Source organism: Pistacia vera, unplaced genomic scaffold, assembly GCF_008641045.1.
Source record: "Pistacia vera cultivar Batoury unplaced genomic scaffold, PisVer_v2 Contig474, whole genome shotgun sequence".
In the NCBI taxonomy this organism is placed as follows: domain Eukaryota; kingdom Viridiplantae; phylum Streptophyta; class Magnoliopsida; order Sapindales; family Anacardiaceae; genus Pistacia; species Pistacia vera.
The window spans coordinates 271288-294569 of NW_022196306.1; the positions used below are offsets into that span (position 1 = coordinate 271288).

Here is a 23282-nt window from a genome sequence, read left to right on the forward strand (position 1 = left end):
ACAGATACAAAAAAAATTATCATTTTAAAATATATATTAAGATTATAATTGAGTTTGTTCAAATTTGTTGGATTTTAAATCTTAAGAGTAATATATTCATTTTCTTTAATTGAGATGGTGTGTGTAGAGAAAAAGGAATAGAGTTTTATTCTAAAAGAGGTACATAATGAAATATCTTTCTTGAGTTTGGTTATTGGTGGCTATGGGGCAAGTACAGGGGAGGAACCCACCATCGCATATGTTGCCACCCTGGGTTCTACTCTAGGAAGCCAAAATGTGTGGGCGTTCACAAACAGAGAGTATACTCAGACGTCTCTCAGCTATGCTTTTTGATGGCGCAAGGTTGTGCGTAAAAGGTAGCTTTTAGTTTTGGTTCTCTCAGCCCAATATATTCGGTTATTATTGTCTTTATTGGCTAAGGGACTAAGGCTTGGCAGTAGGAAGGAGAAGTGGTTTGCAAACTTGGACGGATTTTTTTAGAGAATATGTTTTCACATAATCCACTCTGTTGGTAGTGAAGGGTTCTAAGTGATTACAAGAATATGTTGTTTGTTTTTATTCTTGAGTGAGAAAATTAATTTCCTTACACATTGCTCTATTGGGAGATTTTTGAGGGGCTGAAGACCACCTGTTAACAGTGTGAGAGAGTGATTACAAAGGGGAAACCTTTATTGTTGAGCAGGATAAGAAAGAAAGAGAATCGTTAAGGAAGCAGTTCCTTTGAATTAGTGAGAAAACATGTATCAGTTGTATGATAGCTTATAGCTTTTGCTCAATTTTATACGGTAATATAAAGTTTCACAAAGTGAGTATTTTGGCCATTGTGGCGTTAATGAATGGAAGATAGAAAAGAGATAAGAATAGAAGGGCCTTGTCTTGGACAATCTTCTTGGCTGTATACGAGGAGCTGTCTTTGACCAATATTTTCAGTTACAGTTAAATATTTTTACCTGTAAATTTGGAATGGCGAGAACATTTTGTTGACATAATGGTCAGTCCACTTTGGGCGTACTATAGCACCCCCTGAGTGATTCTTTGTCGTGTATCCCTGCCATGATAACATTAGTTGTTAACCTTTAGCTTAGGATGCACTTCACTTCCATACGACATCTTTATGGCTATTGCCCACCTCTCTTTCTTAGGCAGTATTCCTTCATGACTGACTATCTAACCATTAGATGCTGGATGTTTGTACAGGCATTTTTTGCATTCTGTTGCATGTTCAGGAAATATATGATTTTTAATTGAGAATTGACATTGTATCATGCAGGCAATATTTGAATGTCCTTGTTTCAGAGAAAAAAGTGGCTAATTATCCCTAAATCAGTGGCAACAGAGAGCCCTATGAGGATGGTGAAAGCGTAAGCTAGAAACTGGCCCTCTTCCAAGATTCTGCATGTGTGGTTCCCAATTGAGGAATATGGTAACAGAGATTGGGATTGCTTTTGAAGAGCAGATTTCATGAGACCAAGCACAATTTCCAAATCGAAGTGGTAGTGCACCACCAAGTTGGGAAGGGTAATTTGCAGCTATGGAAACCTTTTAGCTAAACAAAACTCTGGTCTGAATTAGGCTTGGAAAGTTTAAGCGACTCTTGGACATTTTGAATCGAGAGCAACTGCGTTCTGATCCAGCCTATTTTGCGTATTACTGCTCTAATGAACTTGAATCCACAGACTTCCTCCACTCTTATTTCACAGAGAATCGGCGTTGGTACGCCATATTTGTGTGTCTGGCAATAATTGAGGTCTACTGCATTAGATGATAATGGCAGTGGAGCCTTGCATCTGTCTAGTTCTCTCTATTCATAAGGAGGAATAGATGATAGGTCTCCAGACAGCTTCAGACAACGGGCAGAAAACGTCTGCATCACAGTGTAATTCGTTTTTTTTTTGTAATTATTAATGTCAGTGAGTTGCAGGAAGTCTGAACCAATTGAGGCTTGATAATTGGTATAAGTGGTTTACATAACAATAGTAATAAAACAAATTCTCTAGGGCTTTTGTTAGCAATTGGAAACAATTTTAAAGCTTAGACAGCTTTTTGATATCATTGACAAGGAACATCGAAAAAAAGTTTATTTATAGATTTTAAAGTAGTTCTTAAGACTGTATCCTAAAACTTTGAAACTCCCAAAGACACTTCTTAAGTTACTCAATATTTTTTTCTAAACAGAAATGATTGGGATTCATACTAAATGTTTCCTTAGTTTCTTACATTGTCAGTCTGAATTACCGACCTCATGCTTGCTCATACTCTTGAATCTTCTTGGGCATTTCACTTTTGTTGTGACCTGGATTTGGATGTTTTGTACCACAAACAATTGGAATTTCTTATATTTTGCAATATGATTTTTTTTTTTTTTTTCTGCCATCAACTTGGTAACTTTGGATGAAGGTGCTCTACCAGTGTTGAGTGTGTGACATTTTATCCTTTTAGGCTCTGCTCTCCATTAAGCTAAAATCTTGAGTTGACAATAATGTTGTCTTTTTATTTGTGTTGTTGATTTTTGCTTCATTTTTGTGTGTGTTGTAGGAAGATTTCCCTTGTACCCCTTCTCCTGTATATATCAGTCTCGCTCCTCAAGCATGCAACGACAGATGACCAACTGATCACAGGTCCATGCAGTTACTTTGATGTTTCTGCTATTCCTTTCAGAAGTCAGAGATCAATGGCTCTGCTGATGTTTGGGTGGATAAATCTGCCTTAGATTCACTGATACTGCATTAATATCCAAAAATGATTCTCTAGCTATGTCTTTTCTAGTTTAACAGCTCCTGATGGAGCAGGGTCTTCTCAGAACTGAAAATTGATGATACCACACTAAAACTGTTGATTGGGGGATGATGTGTCAGTTATTGTTGCCCCTCAAGCAGAGAGAGATTGAAAGAAACAATAAGAGCCAGTATCATGGAGAATTATGCTGCAACAGTATCCTCGGCACAACAAGAACCCCATATCAGGTTCAGGGTCAACAGCATCACCAGGATGATCATATCCAAAGTGGCATGGAAAACTCCGATGGACATGCTAAGTTCTCTTCTATCGAGGTGCAACTATCAATGCAATCCCCTGTTCTAACTACTCCTTGTTCAACAGTGGAACCTATATGCCATCAGGTAATCATTTTAATTTTCAGCCATCTGGTGTGTATGCTCTGCACTACAATGCAGGTGATATCTCTGAATTCTGCATTTCTCCCAGATTGTTGCTGGATACCCTCCCCATGGTCTCTGTTCCTATGCCATTTGGATGCTACTTCGTCCAAGCTTAATATCAAACTACGGATTTCAACAGAGAAAACATACCCGTATGGGTGATTTGCAACTCAGAAGTTCTATGGACACCATGTGATGCTGCAACCTTCTTTTGTGAATCCTCTTCAAACGCAATACTTTCAACACCTTTGGGGATGCATACGGTGCTTCAGTTCAGTATTTAGGTTGCCCTCAAGTAATGGTACTGGCTCAGGTTGATTCTTCTATACTGAAAGAGCCCCTTCTGCTGCTTATTTGGGGATCAGAACTTCTGTCTCCACAATGGGAGTCTCGGGTATTCCAATCCTAGAAAACTGGGAATTGCATTGGTGGTAATTTGGGGTCCTCCAGTGGGTGTCATGGCACAATTTCCAGTATCGCCTATTTCTAGTCCACTGTGCCATCATTACCAGTTGGTGGAACAAGTCATCCAGTTGTCGAAATGATTAAGGTATCCTCAGGGTAACAAGAAATACAGGTATCTATCCTGGATGGCAAGGGCAAAAGGAGTAAACATCTTGATGACCCCAAGAGGCATTCATTTCTTGAAGAACTGAATCCAGCAATGCGCAAAAGCTTGAGCTCTCGGACATAGTAGGCGTATAGTAGAATTCAGGCATTTTTCTTTACTGAGTTTTTGTTGCCTAAAGCCTACATGAGATTGTTTGACTGTCTCCTATATGAAAATCAATTTGCATGCATACTCACTTCAATGTGGATCAACAGGGGAGTCAATTTTTCAGCAGAAGCTGGAGCACTGCAGTTTTGAAGACAGGTGTCGTTTTTTCAAAGAAGTTCTTCCACATGCTTCAAAATTAATGACTGATATTTTGGGAATTATTTTATTCAAAGGTATGCTTTTCAACAATATTGGTCCTAAATGCATATTATTTAAGCAAATTATCTTACTGGACTTTTGAACTCTGTATTGTATGCTATTTATTCTTGTTGAATTCTGATTTTACAGTTTTTTGAGCATGGAAGTCCTGAGCAGAGAAGGAGCTTGCAGAGAAATTGTTGGCCAGATGCTGCCTTTAAGTTTCAGATGTATGGCTGCCGTGTATACAGAAGGTGGGCTAATTATCTCGAATATATCTCTTTAAATTTAGTGGTACATTGGCTTCTTCTATGCATTGTTTTGTGGTTATGGTAGCCTTCATGCGAGAGGTTTGGCTGTTCATGATATTCAGCTGATTGGTGCTGGCTTTAAAAGCTTTTAGCCTTCTTTTTAGGCCCCACAGGCCTCATAAATTTAAAGGGCCTTTAAGGTAATTTAGTCATTTAAGAATGTTTGACTGGAATTTGAGACATCAACAGATACAGCACCACCTTTTTGGAGTAGATTGGGCAATCTAAAGCATAGTAAATTCCAAGGGAAGGCTTTCAGTGCGGAAGAAAGATACCAAATTAAATAAGAACTTTTGCAGGAATATTGTGGGGAGAGGGGGCAGAACTGGACTCTCTCTTTGAAGGAAATCTGTCTTGTATATAAAGAGAGGGATCCTTAAGGTATGACGGCATAGTGAGGCTATACTCCTCATTGTGGATTCATTATAACTTATTTATCTGATTTTGTCTACTTGGTTATGTCCAAAGTCGAAAACATTTATTTGCCACACCTGATTTTGTGAGACGGTGAACTTGCTTTTTTTTCCTTCCCCTGAATTGCTTGAGTCTTCTTTCCCTCCAGTGCTATACTTAGTCCATTGATTTTGATCAAATCTTTATTCATCCCTTTGTTTAAATTGACTTTTGATTTCAATAGTGGGACATTGAACCATTTGGATGTTTATGCTTTTGTAGCGCAAGGTTGTTGCATATAATTTTGTAGGTAGGCAACTTGTCTAGAATTTTGTGTGTTAATGTAATAAAACTCTCTGATTTTCATCATAGCTTGTATGTTATTCTTGCTTTTAGTTAATCTTGTTATTCCTTTTATATTCATATTATCTTATGACCTTTTCCTTTTCTTGGTGTTTATATCGTGTGGGTGGGGGGGTTCTTTTCAGTTCTAAGGGCGTGTGAATTTATTTTCCTTGAAACAATGCATCAATTTTGCTTGAATGATGTCCAAGTATACCTATATTCTTCAGTTTGAAATTTTATATTTTTTTTTTTTTTTTTTTTTTTTAATCAGCCCTTGAGTCATTGAGCTTGATCGAAAACATAATTAGTCCTTGAGCTTGATGGCTGATTGAGATTGTACGTATGAGGAATCATGTGATCAGAAGTGTAAGAAAGTGTCCCTACAGAAAAATTGGATTTTTATTTCTGCTTTTCGAGGTCAAGTTGCCATGCTCTACACATCCATATGGTTGGTGATCGGAATACAGATCCCCCAGACTTCTTTTATTATTATTTGAATCCCATTTGTTTTGATGAACTATTATTTTTTTCTTTTCAATAGAGTTTTGGAGCATTGTTCGATGAACAACAGGTCAATGTATAGTGGATGAAACTTTGGAACTGCTATGCTGCAGTGGGAACTATGTTACCCAGGTAGGTATGTGTGCTTTGTGCTGTTTACTTATCTTTAATTGTTGTTGGATAGATCAACTGCTATTAAGTGCTTAGAAACAAGTCGTTTCTCATAAATGGTGTGTTTTTGCTTCTTTATTCCAACACAAATTTATTTGTTTGTATATGCCTCAACTCTTTCTTTGAACTAGTTGATCACACATCTTATTTGCCTTGATTAGACTTGTAGTTGTCTTAGCTTTTCCACCGAGTTCATTACTTTGTTAATAGTTTAGCATTGTTGGCCTTCATTCACCAATGCTTATGATCTCACCGTTGGTGAGTAGATGATTCTTCATATTTATTTGGTATTACTGTCAGATGGTTTGCATATCTAATTGTACTAGACAGATTAATTGATGGCTAACAGCATCATACAAATCTAATTTATATACTGCGTTGTTCCCCGCACAAGTTCATATGAGACTTGCATGTGGAGTGTCTTTTTCAGGCTTTTTGGTGAGCAAACATATGGTGACAAATTTGCTCTAGAATGAGATTTTTTGGACTTTTCTACTCACATTAATTTTTTTTTTTTTTTTTTTTTTTTTTTTGAATTATGGATTTATTGATTTTGGATTTTGAGTTTTGCTTTGTTGCATTTTTTTTTCTTCTCTGATGTTGGATTGAGAATTTCATGCCTTGCAAAGGAGTTTTTATTCCTACTCCATCTGATATATTTTTTTCCTAGTGACAAGATGAAGGGAAAGGGTTTCTCTTCTTGTGAACTAAGGCTAAAGCACCCTCTAAAAGTCTGCTGTGGTCATCCCCCTTTTTTTAGTATATTGTAGCCTTGACCTTTGAATAGTATTCTGATTTTACATTTATTAGCTTGCTTTGTGAATTAGTGTGTGTTTGCATATTATTCTTCCGGTCTTTAGTGCTTTATGAGGTTCTGTTTTTAGTTGGTCAAAGTCATGTTTTGTCTGAGTTTTTTACTGCCTAAATTACCCACCTTTTCTTTTTGTTTGTAAGATGTTCTGATCTCTCTGATGGTTTTCATACTTTATATGAATTGGTTATACTGCTCGTAGCATGTTCTGGAGAGGGGTAAATCCAATGAAGAAGCCAAATTATCAGCAAGGTGGCTGGAAAAATTGTACAGTTGAGTCACATAAATATGCATCAAATGTTGTTGAGAAGTTTTTGAGTATGGTGATCTGCTCGAGCGGGAGCTATTGATTGAGGAGATTATGGGCAATCAAGAAAATGACAATTTATTGGTGAGACAATTTATTCGTAATTTACAAATTCTACTATTATCTTTCACGTCATTGCCTTTTTTGAGGTATGTCTTTTTTTCTCTTTGCTGACTCTTGAGTTCTGAATTTCCATGTATCAGATTGATGAAGGACCAATTTTCTATGTGGTAAAAATTCTTGAAAATGTATGAATACAACGGGCAGCATTGATCAATCGATAAAGGTTCATTGTCGGCTCTGAAGAAATACACTTATGGGAAGCACATAGTTGCTCGGTTTTGAACACTTTAGGTGAGGTCATAATCTCCTATTGGTGCTGCTGTTTAATTTTGTTGTCATTGTATGCTTGAATGTTTGTTTGCTCATACGCACATGCATGGCTAAAGCAAGAACAAAAGTCTGGCGACAAAATTTGCATTTAGATAAATCTTTTGGAGGAAATTGAGCTTTCAAAGCATGGCCTAGTCTTCGTCAATTTCTCAACTTTTTTTTTTTTTTTTTCCCAACTTCCTTAATCAACCACTTCTATCATACATTCTTTATCAAAATTTCAATCTAATTCACTACAGCCATTAATTATACTGTGTTGACCATCACGGCACATTGCCGTTTCTATGATATCACCAGGTCACATGCATTTGGTATCATTATGTATACATAACATTCAAATGTGGACACGTACGCTTTTCGTGGACATTTAACAGAAGGTCCCTGCCTACCAGTGTGATTGGTGTAGCAATTTATTACTTCATATTTTATTGCCGTTTCTAGAGTGTGGCTGATGATTATTCTAGCGTCAACCAGAGTATTTTGTCCATTCTGAATTTATGACAATTTTTTTATTAAACCTCACTACGACATTTGGTTACACTGCTGACCATCCTAGACAAAATTATCAAAACACCTCCTTGTAGGAGAGGTGTGTATTTAAGTAGGACGCCATAATTAGCCAAGCTTCAAGTTGAATGAAATTTATCCTTTAAGATATTTTTCTTATGGGTGCCACTGTTTGTCATTGCTTCAGTATTTTGTTGACTATCATAAGATGTACATGGCGTGTTCGATTTTATGGATGCATGTATAAGTATAAGATATTTTGTTATCTGACTCTAATACTGCCAGTTGATAAAGCTAATTATTGTTATATAAAATTGTGATGCTTGGATCATCCAATTAACTATCATTATCATGACCACGCATTTTATTAAAGCATTGGTGATTTATTTTCAAATCCAATATTCTTAAATGGAGTTTGGTTTTAATAAAATATCTTTATTAATTTATATAAGCTATATTATTCACAACTTCTAGATTTTAAGGTCAAGACACGTACCATCTTATTTGACAGCAACTGGATTACAGTATCGAACTTTTTGTCGCCCAGTGTGGACAACCAATTAAATCCTGCGCTTAAATTCCGTATGATTTCATTAAAATTTAATATTATCATAGATCAAATATTTTTGTCAACTCATTCGGTGTGTAACGTTTCAATAACTCTATCATTGGTTCCATATTTGGTACATATCCCGCGTTTTTTTCCGTCATACCCGTAGAACTAGTCAACTCAGAATGATGATACTATAATTAATAAGCTCGCTACAAATGTGAAACCAAAAATATTTATCTTTTTTTAATAAGCTGATTTATACATAATTTTAGATTAAATGTTATACGTTGTCATATTTTAATCTTGATTAGAATGATCCCAATTTTTAAAATGTAACAAATTAAATTTTTAAAAGTCTTGTATAAACAACTTTCATTTGTATTATAATGAAATTCCGTTTTTCAAACAAAATTAAAATTAATTATTTATATGAATTTGAAAAGCCTAATACCTTAAGAAGTAGACAAAGACATAATAGCATGTTTTTGGCTAAGTCTGGATAAATGGTCACATGTTATTTATAGAATTAATAAATTTTTCTTGATTTTTTTATTGCTTAAATTTTTTTATTTTATAATACTATATGCAGTTCTTTTTAATTTTTAAGTATTTTTTTAATATGATTTATAACTATTTTATATCTTTAAATTTTTCTTTAAAGTACTTGCACTCCATGGTTTTTTTGCCATTTTCTGTGTACTCAAACTTTTATCCTTTTTTTTTTTTTTTTTTCAGAAAAAAAAATCTCCTAAATACATTAATTCCATTTATTACATTTTTTCTAGTGACTAAAATACTATAAAAAGTTTCTAAAGATTGATATCCGCTTTGTAGTACTACCTAAATTTAAAAGGAGTAACAATAAGAGTTTTATTGTTCTTCCAAATTTGAGGGAATTATACAGCAAGTGACCAACGTCTCTAACTTACTACACTTGCCATTTTAACCTAATACAACCTAATATTTCCTTATTTTTCCTCTCATTTTTCAAATATTTTTTCCTTTGAGAACCATTTGGATTTTAAAATTTAATCATTGATTGAACAGTAAAACATCTTGTCAATATTTCTGTCATATAGGACAGCATAGTGATGATGATATCAACACATGAACAATTTATAGATAAAACCTAATTATTGAATAAAAATATACATGTCTCAGATAATACTGTAGATTAATTTAATAAAAATACCCACTTTTGAGTAGGATCAAAGATAATTATTATATGGATAAAACTAAAAATGCAAAAGAACAAAGAATAAATTATTCTAAAACTAGTAATTTTCCATGATATACTAAAGTTTATGATCCTTATCCACTACTAACCTTTATCAAAAGCGATATTTTCTAATAGCTGTATATATAAATTGACACTACTCCTAACAAAACCTATCTTCTCCTTATGGAAAACCCTTTCAGTGCACTAAATAAGATTGTTAAAGAAGTGTCTTTTGCTCATGTAATTTTTGTTGAAAAAGATTAAGAAAGTACATGTCGTGTTCGATTTTATGGGTACATGTCATTGCTTGCCAGTTTGATAAAGCTAATTAGTATGTAATATATAAAATATGGTGATTGCTTGGAGTTACTTTTTCTATTTTCATATTTGAAGAGAGGGGCTTTCTTAGAGTGTCACATACCAATTTACTTAAAAGTCGGGCAATTTACTTAACATTTGAAGTTTATTTTAAAATTCCAATATTTCTTTAATGGAGTTTGGTTTTTAATAAAAGACTCTTTTATTAATTTATATAAGCTATATTATTTCACAACTTCTAGATTTTAAGTCAATACACTTAATGCAAGCCTGGGTATCCATCTCTCCTTGTCACAACTGTAAACTTTTGTCCGCCCAGTTGGAGCAAACCAATTAAATATCTGTAATAACTGTAAATTTACTATTGATTTAATTTCATATTTCTTGAGATTAATTTTTTTATAAACTTGAAGGCAAAAATATTTACTAAAGTTTCTAAAGTAAATAGGAAAAAAAAACCTTGAAATGTGTAAACAAAACACGTAGACCTTCCACATATAAACTTAAACTCAGTCATAAATGCAATTAATTAAAATTCTCGGAATTCTCTTCTGGACTCATACTGTGCAAACCAAATTAACAATATAAAAATAATTGTTTCCATCAAAATAAATATAAAAATAATTGGAATGAAATGTATTCAACCACTAATAGCTTCTTCACTGCTTATACTTGAAAATTACATTGTTATCTAACTTAGTATGACTTATATCAAAATCAATGCTAAACATACTTAAAAAAACCACTAAAAACAAAAATCAATACATATATCAATGAAATACAACCATAACCTACGCCAATGTGGGTTGATCCAAAGGATCATTATTAAGGCCATTATAGTTGTGGTATATGATCCAACAAAACTCCAGCGGAATGCTACCATGTCAATAACAGATTCGTTATCATCTTCTTCTTCAATGGATGCTAGAGGTGGTGGTATTGGCGCATTAGTGCAACTTTTCTTAATTAATTGACCACAAAGATAAGGATTACCTTCATAATCGCTTTCATGAAAAGTTGCGAACTGAGCTTGATTAGGAATGGATCCAGATAAGTTGTTGTGTGCCACATTGAAGACCTCCAAATAATTTAATTGAGTTAACTGTGGAGGTATTTGGCCACTTAAATTATTGTGGGAAAGGTCTAGGCTCTCTATCTCTTTCAGATTGGAAAAGCTCTTTGGAATAGGTCCTGATAACAAATTGTAAGACAAATTCAATGCTAATATTCCTTGGAGGTCTCCAATTTTTGACGGGATTTCACCAGTTAATTCATTGTTTGACAAATCCAATCCAGCAACCTTTTCAAGAGGATAACCCTGGTAAGACTCAAATCTATTTTTCATGGTAAATTCTACTTCCAAGATTACTTCTGGATTTGTCGATCTACTAGATTCTTCCTCCGTAACAAATGAAATAGATGAATCATAGTGGTAAACACCTAGTGCATCACAACCAATAGACCAAGAAAACCATGTACTGAAACCTTTTGAATCAATCTCTCCTGTCATACTCCAGAGTGTCAAATTAGAAAAGCATGAAGGTATTGATCCATTGAGTCTGTTGTGTGAAAGATCTAAGAGACTTAGGTTTCTTAGTTGACACAATTGGTTAGGAATATGGCCTTGTAGGTGATTGCCTGACAAAAGAAGAAACTTTAGAGTTGAATGATCATTAAACCAACGCGGATCGATATTTCCAGAAAATTTGTTCTCTCCCAAATCAAGTGTAATCAAGTTAGAGCTTTCGAACAATGAATTTGGAATTGATCCACTCAGAGCATTCTTTTGCATGTAAAGATAGCTCACCGATGAAAGATTAAAATCACTTGCTATGGATCCAAACAACCTATTTTCAGAGACATCTAGCATTTCAAGGCTTTTGAGATTGTTTAGTTGAATGGGAATAGTACCTTCTAAAAGATTCTTTGACATTAAAAGAAAAGCAAGATATGAAAATTTGCCAATCCAAGAAGGAATTTTACCAGATACCTTGTTGTTGGAGATATTTAAGAAAAATAAAGAAGTTGCATTCAAGAGCCCATCTCCAATCTTCCCACTAAAGCTGTTGTTATCCAAGTATAACCATTGCAATTGAGTTAGGTTCATTTGTCTAGGAAAAATCTGCCCATGAAAATTGTTATCCGATAGTCTTAGTAATACTAATGAGAAGCAACCATTAACAAAATGATCAGGTAACTCTCCTGAAAAATCATTGCTAGACAAATCCAGAACACTAAGTCTTTTCATTTCACCCATTGAAAAAGGAATATTACCTTTTAAACAATTCCTTGACATGTCTATATACAACAATTTAGGCAAAATTGTACCAATATTCTCGGGCAACTGACCTGTGAAATTGTTGTAAGCAATATCTAGATGAAGTAAATTGCACTTAGAGTTGGGCACTTGAAGGATTCCTGAGAATGAGTTATTCCTTAAACGTAGAACTTGTAATCTGGTGTTATTTTGTAACAACCGAGTGGGAAAAGTTCCAACCAATTTGTTATCAGAGAGGTCAACATATCGTAGATTGTAGTGGTATAAAAGAAAACCAGGTATGGCATCCAAGTTGCAATTCAATAAGTTGAGAACCTTCAATGGATATGTTTGAAACCGATTTTCACTTGTAGGTTGAAACATATCATAAGTCAAGGAACCTTCTAAATTGTTATCGGAAAGCGACAAATATTCAAGAGATGTGAGGTCAGCAATAATAGATGATAAGTACTTCCCACTTAATTGATTGGATGAAAGATCAAGAAGCTTGAGATAAGTCAAGTTGCTTAGGCATTTTAAGTGGTGACCATCGAAACTATTGAAACTGAGACCCAATTCAGCCAATTTCTTCAATTCACATATTCCTAAAAATGGGGATCAAATAGATAAAAATAAAAGGTTAAACACTCATACACAGATAGGTGTGCGATTATAAAGGGAATTTTAGAATCATATAAAAAAAAAAAAAATTAACAAAACATTGATAATAAGAAATGGATACATATAGTTGAGGTCAATTCAATTTACCATTTAAAGATCAATTAGTTTTAATTGATTCCGAAAGTATTGAAACACCCTTACTTTTAGTACAAAAATGTCAAAATTAATATATTAAGGGCACTATAGTTGTTTTATAGACTAAAAAAATAGAAGACAAACATTTTTGTTTTTTGTTTTTTTTTTGGGAGGTGCCCAAAAGAAGTTCTATTTCCTAAAGTTTAGTCAAGAGAAACGGGTTAGAGTTTAAGATACAAAGATCACCCTCCAATTACTCTTTCAGATGAAGGTTCAATTAGTTTACATGAGCCAACTAGTTGTAGTTAAGTAATTGTCATGCTATTTATTTTACATTGTCTTCCTAATTGATTGTTTTATTGTCATTTATCCACGTAGTATGCAATTAGTACTTGGAATGAAAGTTGAATTATAAGGGTGTCATTATTTATTTTAACATAAAATTAAAGAATTTTTTTTCAAAATTTTAGATTTTACATACCTAGGCTTGCCAAAGAGTTGTTGATTTGATTACTTCGTAGATCCAGTATTTTCAAATTTGTCAAATTTGCTGAACCTGAACCAATGAAAAGAAGAAATATAATTTGAAAATCACATAGGAAATCATAGAATTGTTCTCAAAAATTAATTGAGGCCAACAACTAAAACAATGAATATTTTACCTAAAGTAAGAGAGTCACCGCCCATTACATTATATCCCATATACAACTCTTCCAAGTTTTCCAAACTTTTTAAACCTGCATCAAGAGATAAATGGATGACAAAAGAAAGATCAAACTATACATTGTTTTTGTATTAGGGGCCTTGAGCCAACTACTCATATACAATGAAGTGATTTGATCAACTAATCATGCAAATAATAATATTCCAATCTTAATTTGTAGGGTAGTGCCATACTATTAAACCATGTATATAAATTCTTCTACATAAATTGATATGTTTATTTAATAGACCCTGTCTTATATCTATATAAATTACTATTACCCAATAATCCTATCCCAATAGAAAGAATTAGATATTAAAACACAAAAATACTCTCCAATAACATAGTTTATTTGAGCCAACTAGCAAATACAATGAAACATAGTTTAATGAGTAATACAATGAAACATACTCTCCAATAACATAGTTTATTTGAGCCAACTAGCAAATACAATGAAACATAGTTTAATGAGTAATACTATACTATTGGTCTATACAAACTCTTCAAGGTATATTGATTTGATAGACATGCTATGTAATTGTCACTTTATTCATTTTATAAGTTTGTTTAGTTAATTCATTTTTTTATTATTGTTTATCCACATATCATGCAAGCAGTACTTGGAATAAAGGTGCAATTATAAATGTGCTATTATTCATTTTAACATTAAAAGAAAATTTTGCAATTTTTTTATTTTTCATACCTCTAGCATTGGCGATTTGATTATCACTTAAATCCAATCTTTTTAAATTGGTCAAATTTACTAAACCTGCACCAATGAAAAAGAGAAATAGAATTTAAAAATCAAATAGGAAATTATAGAAAAAATGAGATAATTATGTATTCTCAAAGATTAATTGGGTCCAACAATTAAAATTACAAGTAATTTGATATGATTTTTCAGAAAACCACTTTAGACTTAAAAGTTCAAGTTATTATAAAATTTTTCAATATTAAAATATTTAAATTAAAGGTTTTAAAGTATTTTGGCAGTGGATAAGATTATTAAAATATTTCGATCTAAAACTTTGACAAATATTGGTTGTCATTAATGTTACCTAGCGAAGTAAGAGAACCGTCCATCCCATTCCATCGCATATTCAACTCTTCCAAGTTTTTTAGATTTTGTAAACCTGCATCAAGAGACAGTTGGATGAGAAAATAGGATAATGAAGTAATCATGCGAATGATAATATTTCAATCTTTGTATAGTAGTACCATACTACTAAACTACTTATATAAAATCTTTTAAATAAATTAATTGATATGTTTGTAATGTCATCTGTTTAATTTTTAATTTTATGCAAGAGTACTTGTAATTATACTTTTTTTCAAGTGTGATATTTATAGCATACCTAATATGTTACATACCTAAACTTGCTAGAGAAGTGTTGATTTGATTATAACTTAGATCCAAGCTTTTCAAGTTTGTCAAATTTGCTAAACCTGCACAAATAAAAACAAAACCAAAAAACAAGAGAAGAAATAGAATTTGAAAAGCAGGTAGAAAACACCAAATGATTGTAACTTTGACAAATATTGGTTACCTAGTGAATTAAGAGCTCCGCTGAGTCCATTTTCCATCATACTCAACTCTTCCAAGTTTTTCAAATATTTTAAACCTGCATGAAGAAGAGAGAAAGTAAAATATAACTCTTACTACTTATTTGATGGGCCTTGGGCCAACTACTAAACTATCTATTGATATGTTTGTTATGTGATTGTAATGTCATCTATTTTATTAACTCATTCATTTTTATATATGTACTTGATCTAACTTCTTACTTCCCTAAGTTTTTCAAATATTTTAATAGGTTGAATGACATTTTCTCACCCCAAAGTTTGGCCAATCTACATTTTCCCACCCATTATTAAAATTCTTACGTTAGTTTTAATGGTTAAAAGACATTATTGTCAGTCTAGTCTGCACAAATTTTATTATAAAGTTAATATTACTTACAGCCCTAAAACACAAATAAATGGTAATTACATTCATTAACTTGGGAATTAGTCACTTAAACTTCTATCTTCAATTTCTATTAAAAATTATATTTTTATTAAAAATCAGGTTATTAAATAAAAGAAAAGTTAAGTTTTATAAAAAAAAATGTATAAATTAATAAATAACCAATTTTTAATAATTTAGGAAAAAAAAAAGATCAAATTTTAAAAAAATATAATTAAAAAAAATTGCTCCAGCCCCTTTTATCTTTCTTCCACACCCCACCGCCACAAAATCCTCCACCCCCAATATTCTTTCATAATTCACACCTGCTGCGCACCTTCCCTCATCCCCAAAATCTAACAACCTCCAACAACCCTAGCGCCCCACCTTCATCATCTTTCGAAACCACTACGAACTCTAGCAGAATTTATTTTCTTCTTTCTCTTCATTCTTGTTTTCCCTCTCTCACTATTAGTTTAATGTTTTCATGGATTTGTTCATTTTCAAGGTGAATTTGATGGTTTTTTGGGGTGCACTAGTTGCTTGTGTTGGGTTAATATAATGTTTAGTTTGAAGATTTTTGTTTGTTGTGGTTATGGTTTAAGGGTACATTGATTGCTGGAATCGCACTTGGCTTGGTGCTATTCTAGGCTTGGTGCAAACTGGACGGTGGTGGAGGTTATGACAACAGTGGTGGGTATGGAGGCTGAAGAGGAAGGGGCGACAGCGAAGGGGATTGTCACCAAGGAGGCGACGGCTGTGTAGGAAGGAATGGTGGTGGCAGCAGATCTCTTTAATTGGTAATATATCCTACTCTCTTTTATGAATAATACTACATATACATCATTTCCATACAACATTTCTTATACAATATTATGTGGCAAGATGTGGTTGGGTAAAAGTTTAATTTTAACTTTAAATTAATCAATCATATCTTGCCACATAATATTGTATGGGAAATGTTGTATGAAAATAATGTATGTGTAGTATTACTCCTCTTTTATTATTATTATTAGGACAGTGAAGTAATATTCAATCTTTGTATAGTATTACCATACTACTAAACTGCCTATATAAAATCTTTTAAATAAAAGTTATGTGAATGTAATGCCTTCTAATTATAGCATAAAACGCAACTTTTTGCAAATTTTTAAATGCTACATACCTAAACTTGGTAGAGAAGTGTTGATTTGATTATAACTTAGATCCAACCTTTTCAAGTTTGTCAAATTTGCTAAACCTGCACCAAGGAAAAAGAAGAAATATAATTTAAAAATTAAGCAGATAGAATTAAATTACATAAAAAAGTAAGATTGACTACATCTCTCAAATATCAATTGAGCATAGATAGTAAAAAATTTAATAGATATTGTATACCTAGGCTTGATAGAGAGTTGTTGATTTGATTATCACGGAGACTTAATACTTTTAAGTTTGTCAAATTTGCTAAACCTGTGTCAAACAATAAAAGAGATTTAGAGTTAATTAAAAGCAAGATTGATGGAAAATTTTAAGAAAAGGAAACTGATTTTAAGAAAATATTATCTTTAATTAAAATATTTGGGCACTCTATCATGAACATTTAGAATTTTATCTATATTATGAGCATATATTATCTTCCGATTTGTCACTATATATATATCAATCATGTCATTATATATAAAAATTGTAAATTATTATATGCCATCAAACTTGAAATTTTAATTACTTGGAAGAGAATTTAGGAAAATGAACCCAATTCAAATATCATAAATTCATTCAACTATTTAAAAAATATATCTCAAGAAAATGATTAATAATATCTACAAGGAAAATCCTCTAATATCAAGGTGAAGTTTCTATATACCAATATAAATTTGAATTTTTATCTTTGAATAATTAAAATAAAAATAAAAATTGCTTCATGGGAGGTACCTAGACTTTATAGAGATCCATTTATATGATTAAAACTTAAATCTAAGACTTTCAAGTTTTTCAAATTTGCTAAACCTACACAAATAATAATAATAAACAAAAAAAAGATAAATAGAAGTTAGAAAGTCATATACAAGAATCAATAATTGAAAGAGAAAAATTAATCATATTTTCTCAAAGATTTTAGAGCAGTAATAAAAAGATGGTAGTAATTTGATATACTGGTTAAAACTTTTCATATTCGAGCAGTGATTTTTACCCAAATAAAATTGAACAAATTGTAATGTCATTTCCTTTAGTCTTCTCTTATAAATCTATTAATTCACCACAATTAGAAAATAGATATACCGTTCTTCTCTGACCCACCCTATATATATATATATAATATATTATATATAATAAATTCTCATTTGGTTTTATCACTTAAATTCTTTTCTATAATATTTCACTCATCAACTATACAACTTTCCATTGAGAAATATTATTAATTATTAATATATTTAATATAAGAGTATATTAGTAAATATAAATTTAAACGTCATTAGTTTAAAAACACATTATGTATCCAATAATTACTAAATTTAAAAAAAAAAAAAAATGCCCCTATACCTGCACCAATAAAAAGAGTTATTTTTTTTTTAAATAAGAAATAAAAAGATTAAGATTAATTAATAAGAAATTAAAGAATCATACTTAAAACATATATACCTTGTTTGGCCGAGTTGAGACCTTCTCCCATTTTATTCCATCCAAGATTCAAAGTGGTAAGTGAAGTTAGGTTATTCAAGTGTGGTAAAAGAGTTGCGTTGAAGTAATTGTAACTAAGATCCAAGATCTTGAGTTGTTTCAAACACTTGAAGCCATCATATACTGTAAAGGTAATGTCAACACATTATTGACTCAATATATCTATTATTTACTCAACATATTTATTCATTATCCAAAGAAAAACAATTAATGCATCAACATACATATATAGCTCATAATAATCTGCATAGCTTATATAATCAATTTTTTAGGTAAAACTATTGACCTATAAATAGAAGACAAAATAGAAATTGTTTAATACATCAAAACAATACTTTTACAATTAATTAACAAATTAATAAGCATGCTTTGTAATTTAATTAAGGGTGTCAACAATGACATAAATTTTTTGTATGGCCCATATACTGAATGTAAACTATGAAAAAAGTTTTAAAAATGACTATATATATATATATATTGCTAAACTATTGCAAAAGTAATTTAATTGGAGCATATATTTTAAGCTAACTACTTAAATTATATATCTACCTTTATTCTCATGCCAACCTCCAAAGTAATTATCAGATAAATAAAGACTTTTCAACTCTTCAAAAGGATGAAACAAGGATAAATTTAGAGTTGGATGTCTATCAAAAGAGTCATATGGACTGAATTGCCTTCTATGATTAAGGGAAAGTTTGATGACACGTCCAGTAGTGGCGTTGCATTGAACTTCCTCCCAATCACAACAATTAGACATTTTATCATCAACCCATGAAACAAGAATTTCTTCCGTTTGAAAAACACTAACTGCTTTTATGAAGGACTTTAAATCTAACAGACCAATCCTCTCATTCTCCAAACAACTATTGAATCCAGATGTTTGAACCAAAACTAATACAACCCAAAATGACAACTTAATTAACACCCTTTCCATTATAACAATTCTCTCTCTCAAAACCTATCAATTTGCTTGTTTACTCTCTTCAAGTTTTTCTTTATTCCCCTTTTTGTGTTGATTTATATAGAACTAAATTTGAAATCTCTATCAACTTTTGTATTTGTAGTCATGACAATCTCAATCAACTAAAGGAGTAAATTGGACGGCTAATAATACTATTTAATACGGTCATAGCAATCTCAATCAATTAATGAGACAATAATTTTTGTTTGTTTAGTTTACCTCAAACTTGAAAGGTCATTTATTAAGTAATATTAAACAAAAATGATTAATTTTTTTATTTTTCATTTTTAATCAAATTATATAGAAGAACAAAGTGAATTTTTTAATTTTTTATTAAAGGGTCAACTTTTTTTTTTTTTTTAAAGTCATGACAACATCAATCAAGTGGCGGAATAAATGGAACGGCCAATAATTTTAGTTTTGTTTTTTGTAACTGATTTGCTAAAATATTAATAGAAATTATTAGGCTTCTAAAAATTTTATATGAAAAAGGATCACTGATGATGATATGATAGTAATTATTGATTTAAATCAATTTACTATAAATATATATGCACTCACTCACACACATGCAGGGAATTAATTACTTGACATCAAAACATTAAATTTATATATCATAAGAAAACTCTGATAATCTTTTAATCCATTATATTTATCTATATATCAATTGATATTTAAAATCACAAGTCAATTACTATTTTGGTCGTAACAATCTCAATCAATTGATAGTCCAACCTTTTTTGTTCTTTTCGTTTACCATAAATTTGAAAGCTCAACTAAAGACTATCACATTATTCACACATCAACTTTTATAATTTTTGTTATGACAATTTCAATCAAATAATAGAATAAATTGAATGGCCAACAATTTTTCTTCCTCTAATTTTCAATAAAAAGGGAAAATTTTGCTTAACCCCCATGTATTTCATATAATTACTAAGCACCCAGTGGTTTTTTAAATAGATTTTTGTTCAACTATTAAAAGACATTTTTATCCTTTAAACTAAAACTAAGAATATAAATATTATCCCAAATCTTTTAAATGTCATCAAATTTTTGCAAAATTTATTTTTACCTAAAAAAAAACTTTAAAAATATTCCCTTTTACCTAATAATCTTAAAATCTAATTAAAATTATTAAATTCAACATGTCCAGAGCAGTAAAATTTGGCCGCCAATGTGGTCACATGTATGAAAATGAAGGGAGAAAGATTTAAAAAAAAAAAAAAAAATTTATGGTTCTTTTTAGAAGCTAAAGGTCGAATTTACCTTTTTGTTCAAAGAGATATATCAATTATACTTGTCTCAGTCCTAGTTTTGAAAATAGGACCCTATCATTTACCCTTTAGCGGAATGAGAGCTAGGGTCGTATTTTCAAAACTAGTGGGTGCTTGCTTAATAGTTGAAACACACCAAAAAAAAAAAAAAAAAAAAATGTTAATAGTCAAGTCTTGCATAAGAAAAAAAAGAGGAATAATATGGCTTCGTTTGGTTCACTTTTTTACAGTTTCTGGAAAAGTTTTTTGAAAAATGTTAAAAAAAGTTGAATTGGGTGGGTATTACGATGTAGGATTTGAAAATTAATAAAATGCCTCGTATGTTTGTTTATTTACTAAACGCCCCTATAATAAAACATTAAAAGTTAACAAAAATGCCCCCAACCCACCCATTAAATACGAACAGCCGGCCACCACCGCCCGAGGGTGGCCAGGGTCGCCGTATCGACGCATGACCGGTTGGATCTTACCGGTCGTGCGTCGATATGGCCTTTTTCGGCCAGATCCACGATAGATCTGGCCAAAAAAAGCCAGATCTACAACTAGATCTAGCCATTGATGGCTAGATCTGGCCACGCATTTGCTCATCAACGATGGTCAAAGATACGGCCATCGTTGATGGTCAATGACAACCATATGTTGGCCGTCATTGACGATTGGCTACGGGTAAAGACCTAGCCATCAACGGCCAAATCTTTGGCTGTAGATTTGGCCAAAACGTGGATCTGGCCAGAAAAAGCTAGATCAACGCACTACCGGCCAGATTCAGCCGGTAGTGCGCCATTATACCAGATTCCGGCAGTGGTGGCCGGAATCTAGTACTAGGGTGTTTTGCAATTTCTAAAAAAAATATTTAGGGGTATTTAGTTAAATTAATAAATTTAGGGGGTTTAAAAAAAGTTGAATAATCTTCTCAGTTTTTGCAATTTTACTGTTTAACTTTATTATGAATACTACTGATAGTATTCCCAATACTAAGCCAAACGAAGCTTATATCATTGAAATATATTCAAAGAAAAATATTTTTTGGCAAATTAAATAGGGAAAAATCATAGGCCATTCAATTCACTTCATGAGTATGATAAAAATAGATGACTTTAAGTGAACCATTCATCACTCATACAAACTATTGTTTTGTACAATATAAGATCACAAGCATAATTTAACGGTGAATAAATGGTCTAGCTTCATGTTGTTCTGAAGATAGTTTCCACTTAACTGTAAAGGTCTCTATAAAAGTAAATTATTAGGCTTATGTTCTTAATCCATTGATGCAGTAAATTCAAGTGCCAACTATTTGTGTTTATTTAGTTTATCTAAAATTTACAAAGTCAGTCAACAACTTTCATATTTTTGGTCATGCCAATCTTAGTTAATTAAATATTGGAATTTAACAATCATTGAAATTTAAATAAATTTTTAAACATAATAATAAATATTGAAATTTTAATAACTTTATTCAATACAAAAATATATATATCTATCTATCCTCAGTGAAATTTGATTTTTTTAAAAGTGATTATTTCAATATTATTAATCACATTAAATAAAAGAAATCAAGCTAACATAATGAAACCCATATAAAATACTAATTTTCTAAAAGTAATATAAATTAAACAAATCAATTAGACGAGGATTTCTATGGTAATAAGAAATTTTTCCTACATTAAAAACCTAATAATCAAGTTTAGGGAAAAATATAAACTTTATAATTTTTTTACATATAATGAATTCAATTAAATTTGTATAACATGGACCTTATTTATTTGTAATCTATGTATTGCATTTATCTTGTTTTAGAGTTTGATGATTGATTTAGTAATTTAGAAATTATATAAATTGATTAAGCTATAATTACAAATTTAAAAAACCTTGTAGATGTTTTTTAAAATTCCAGGGAGGGCACTTGCCCACCCTAAGCCAGTGTTGGTTGTTGTGACTTGTGTCACTCGAAAATTTATTGTTTTATTGATTTTAAAATTGAATAGAATCTCAACTCAAAACCTGGAATTAAATTGAATGGAAGTCTCAATCAAACACTGTATAAATTCCCCATGGCAATAACTTTTTATCTCTTCATGTGTGACACACTGAGTATAAGTATCTTTTCAAAAAAAAAAAAAAAAAAAAATTATGGAGTTCTGATTAGAGGAAAATAGTATCTTGAACATATCTCTTGACAAATTAAAATCCCCCCACAAAAAGAATATCATATCGTCCTGCTAAACTTCTATCATCTATTCCAAATGTAATAAGAAAAAAATGGAACCAACATTATGCAATACATAAGCTTAACCATCTATCTGTCATGCTGACACAAAAGAAGACAAATATATTTCAACCATACGTAATCATTCAGGGTTTCTAAATGTTGAAAATGTGAAGATATATTAAGGACAAATTAAAACAAAGAACTATCATAACCTTAATGAGAGAAAACTAAATTTTTTCTAATCCGACGTGTTTTGAAGGAACTGTTTAACAATTTGAAATTCATATTATCTCGAATAGATAAGACATATCCATAACCTCAGGTGATAGATTCCTTATGGGTCACTCGTAAATTTCCTTCTTTTGGCATAAAAATTCTCTATCACATAATACGCATAATTGATATGGCCAACAACTTTTCATCCTTTATTTACTATAGATTAGTTGTTCATCTTTATACTTAAGAAGAAAACAAAAAAGACATGATAGTTGCCATTATTGAAATTTGTCAGTGTAAATTACGGAAAATGTTAAGTTCGCTTCCCCCCCCCCCCTCTATCTTTCCCCCCCCCCCCCCCCCTCACCCCCTTACCCCCCCCCCCCCC

The 23282-nt window shown here is 31.6% G+C and overlaps 1 protein-coding gene and 1 pseudogene across 1 annotated transcript; one reads left to right on the forward strand and one right to left on the reverse strand.

The window, feature by feature from the left end:
- The first annotated feature begins 2846 nt into the window (after positions 1–2846).
- Positions 2847–4410, forward strand: LOC116146204 (annotated as a pseudogene).
- Positions 4411–10648: 6238 nt separating this feature from the next.
- Positions 10649–19162, reverse strand: LOC116146205 (receptor-like protein 1). Its single transcript, XM_031431613.1, has 11 exons — positions 18775–19162; positions 18187–18348; positions 16942–17016; positions 16730–16804; positions 15167–15241; positions 14991–15065; positions 14678–14752; positions 14323–14388; positions 13579–13653; positions 13398–13472; positions 10649–12765 (listed from the first exon to the last, which is right to left on the reverse strand). Exons 1-11 carry the CDS (start codon positions 19160–19162, stop codon positions 10649–10651), a joined length of 3258 nt encoding a protein of 1085 aa, XP_031287473.1.
- Positions 19163–23282: the final 4120 nt, after the last annotated feature.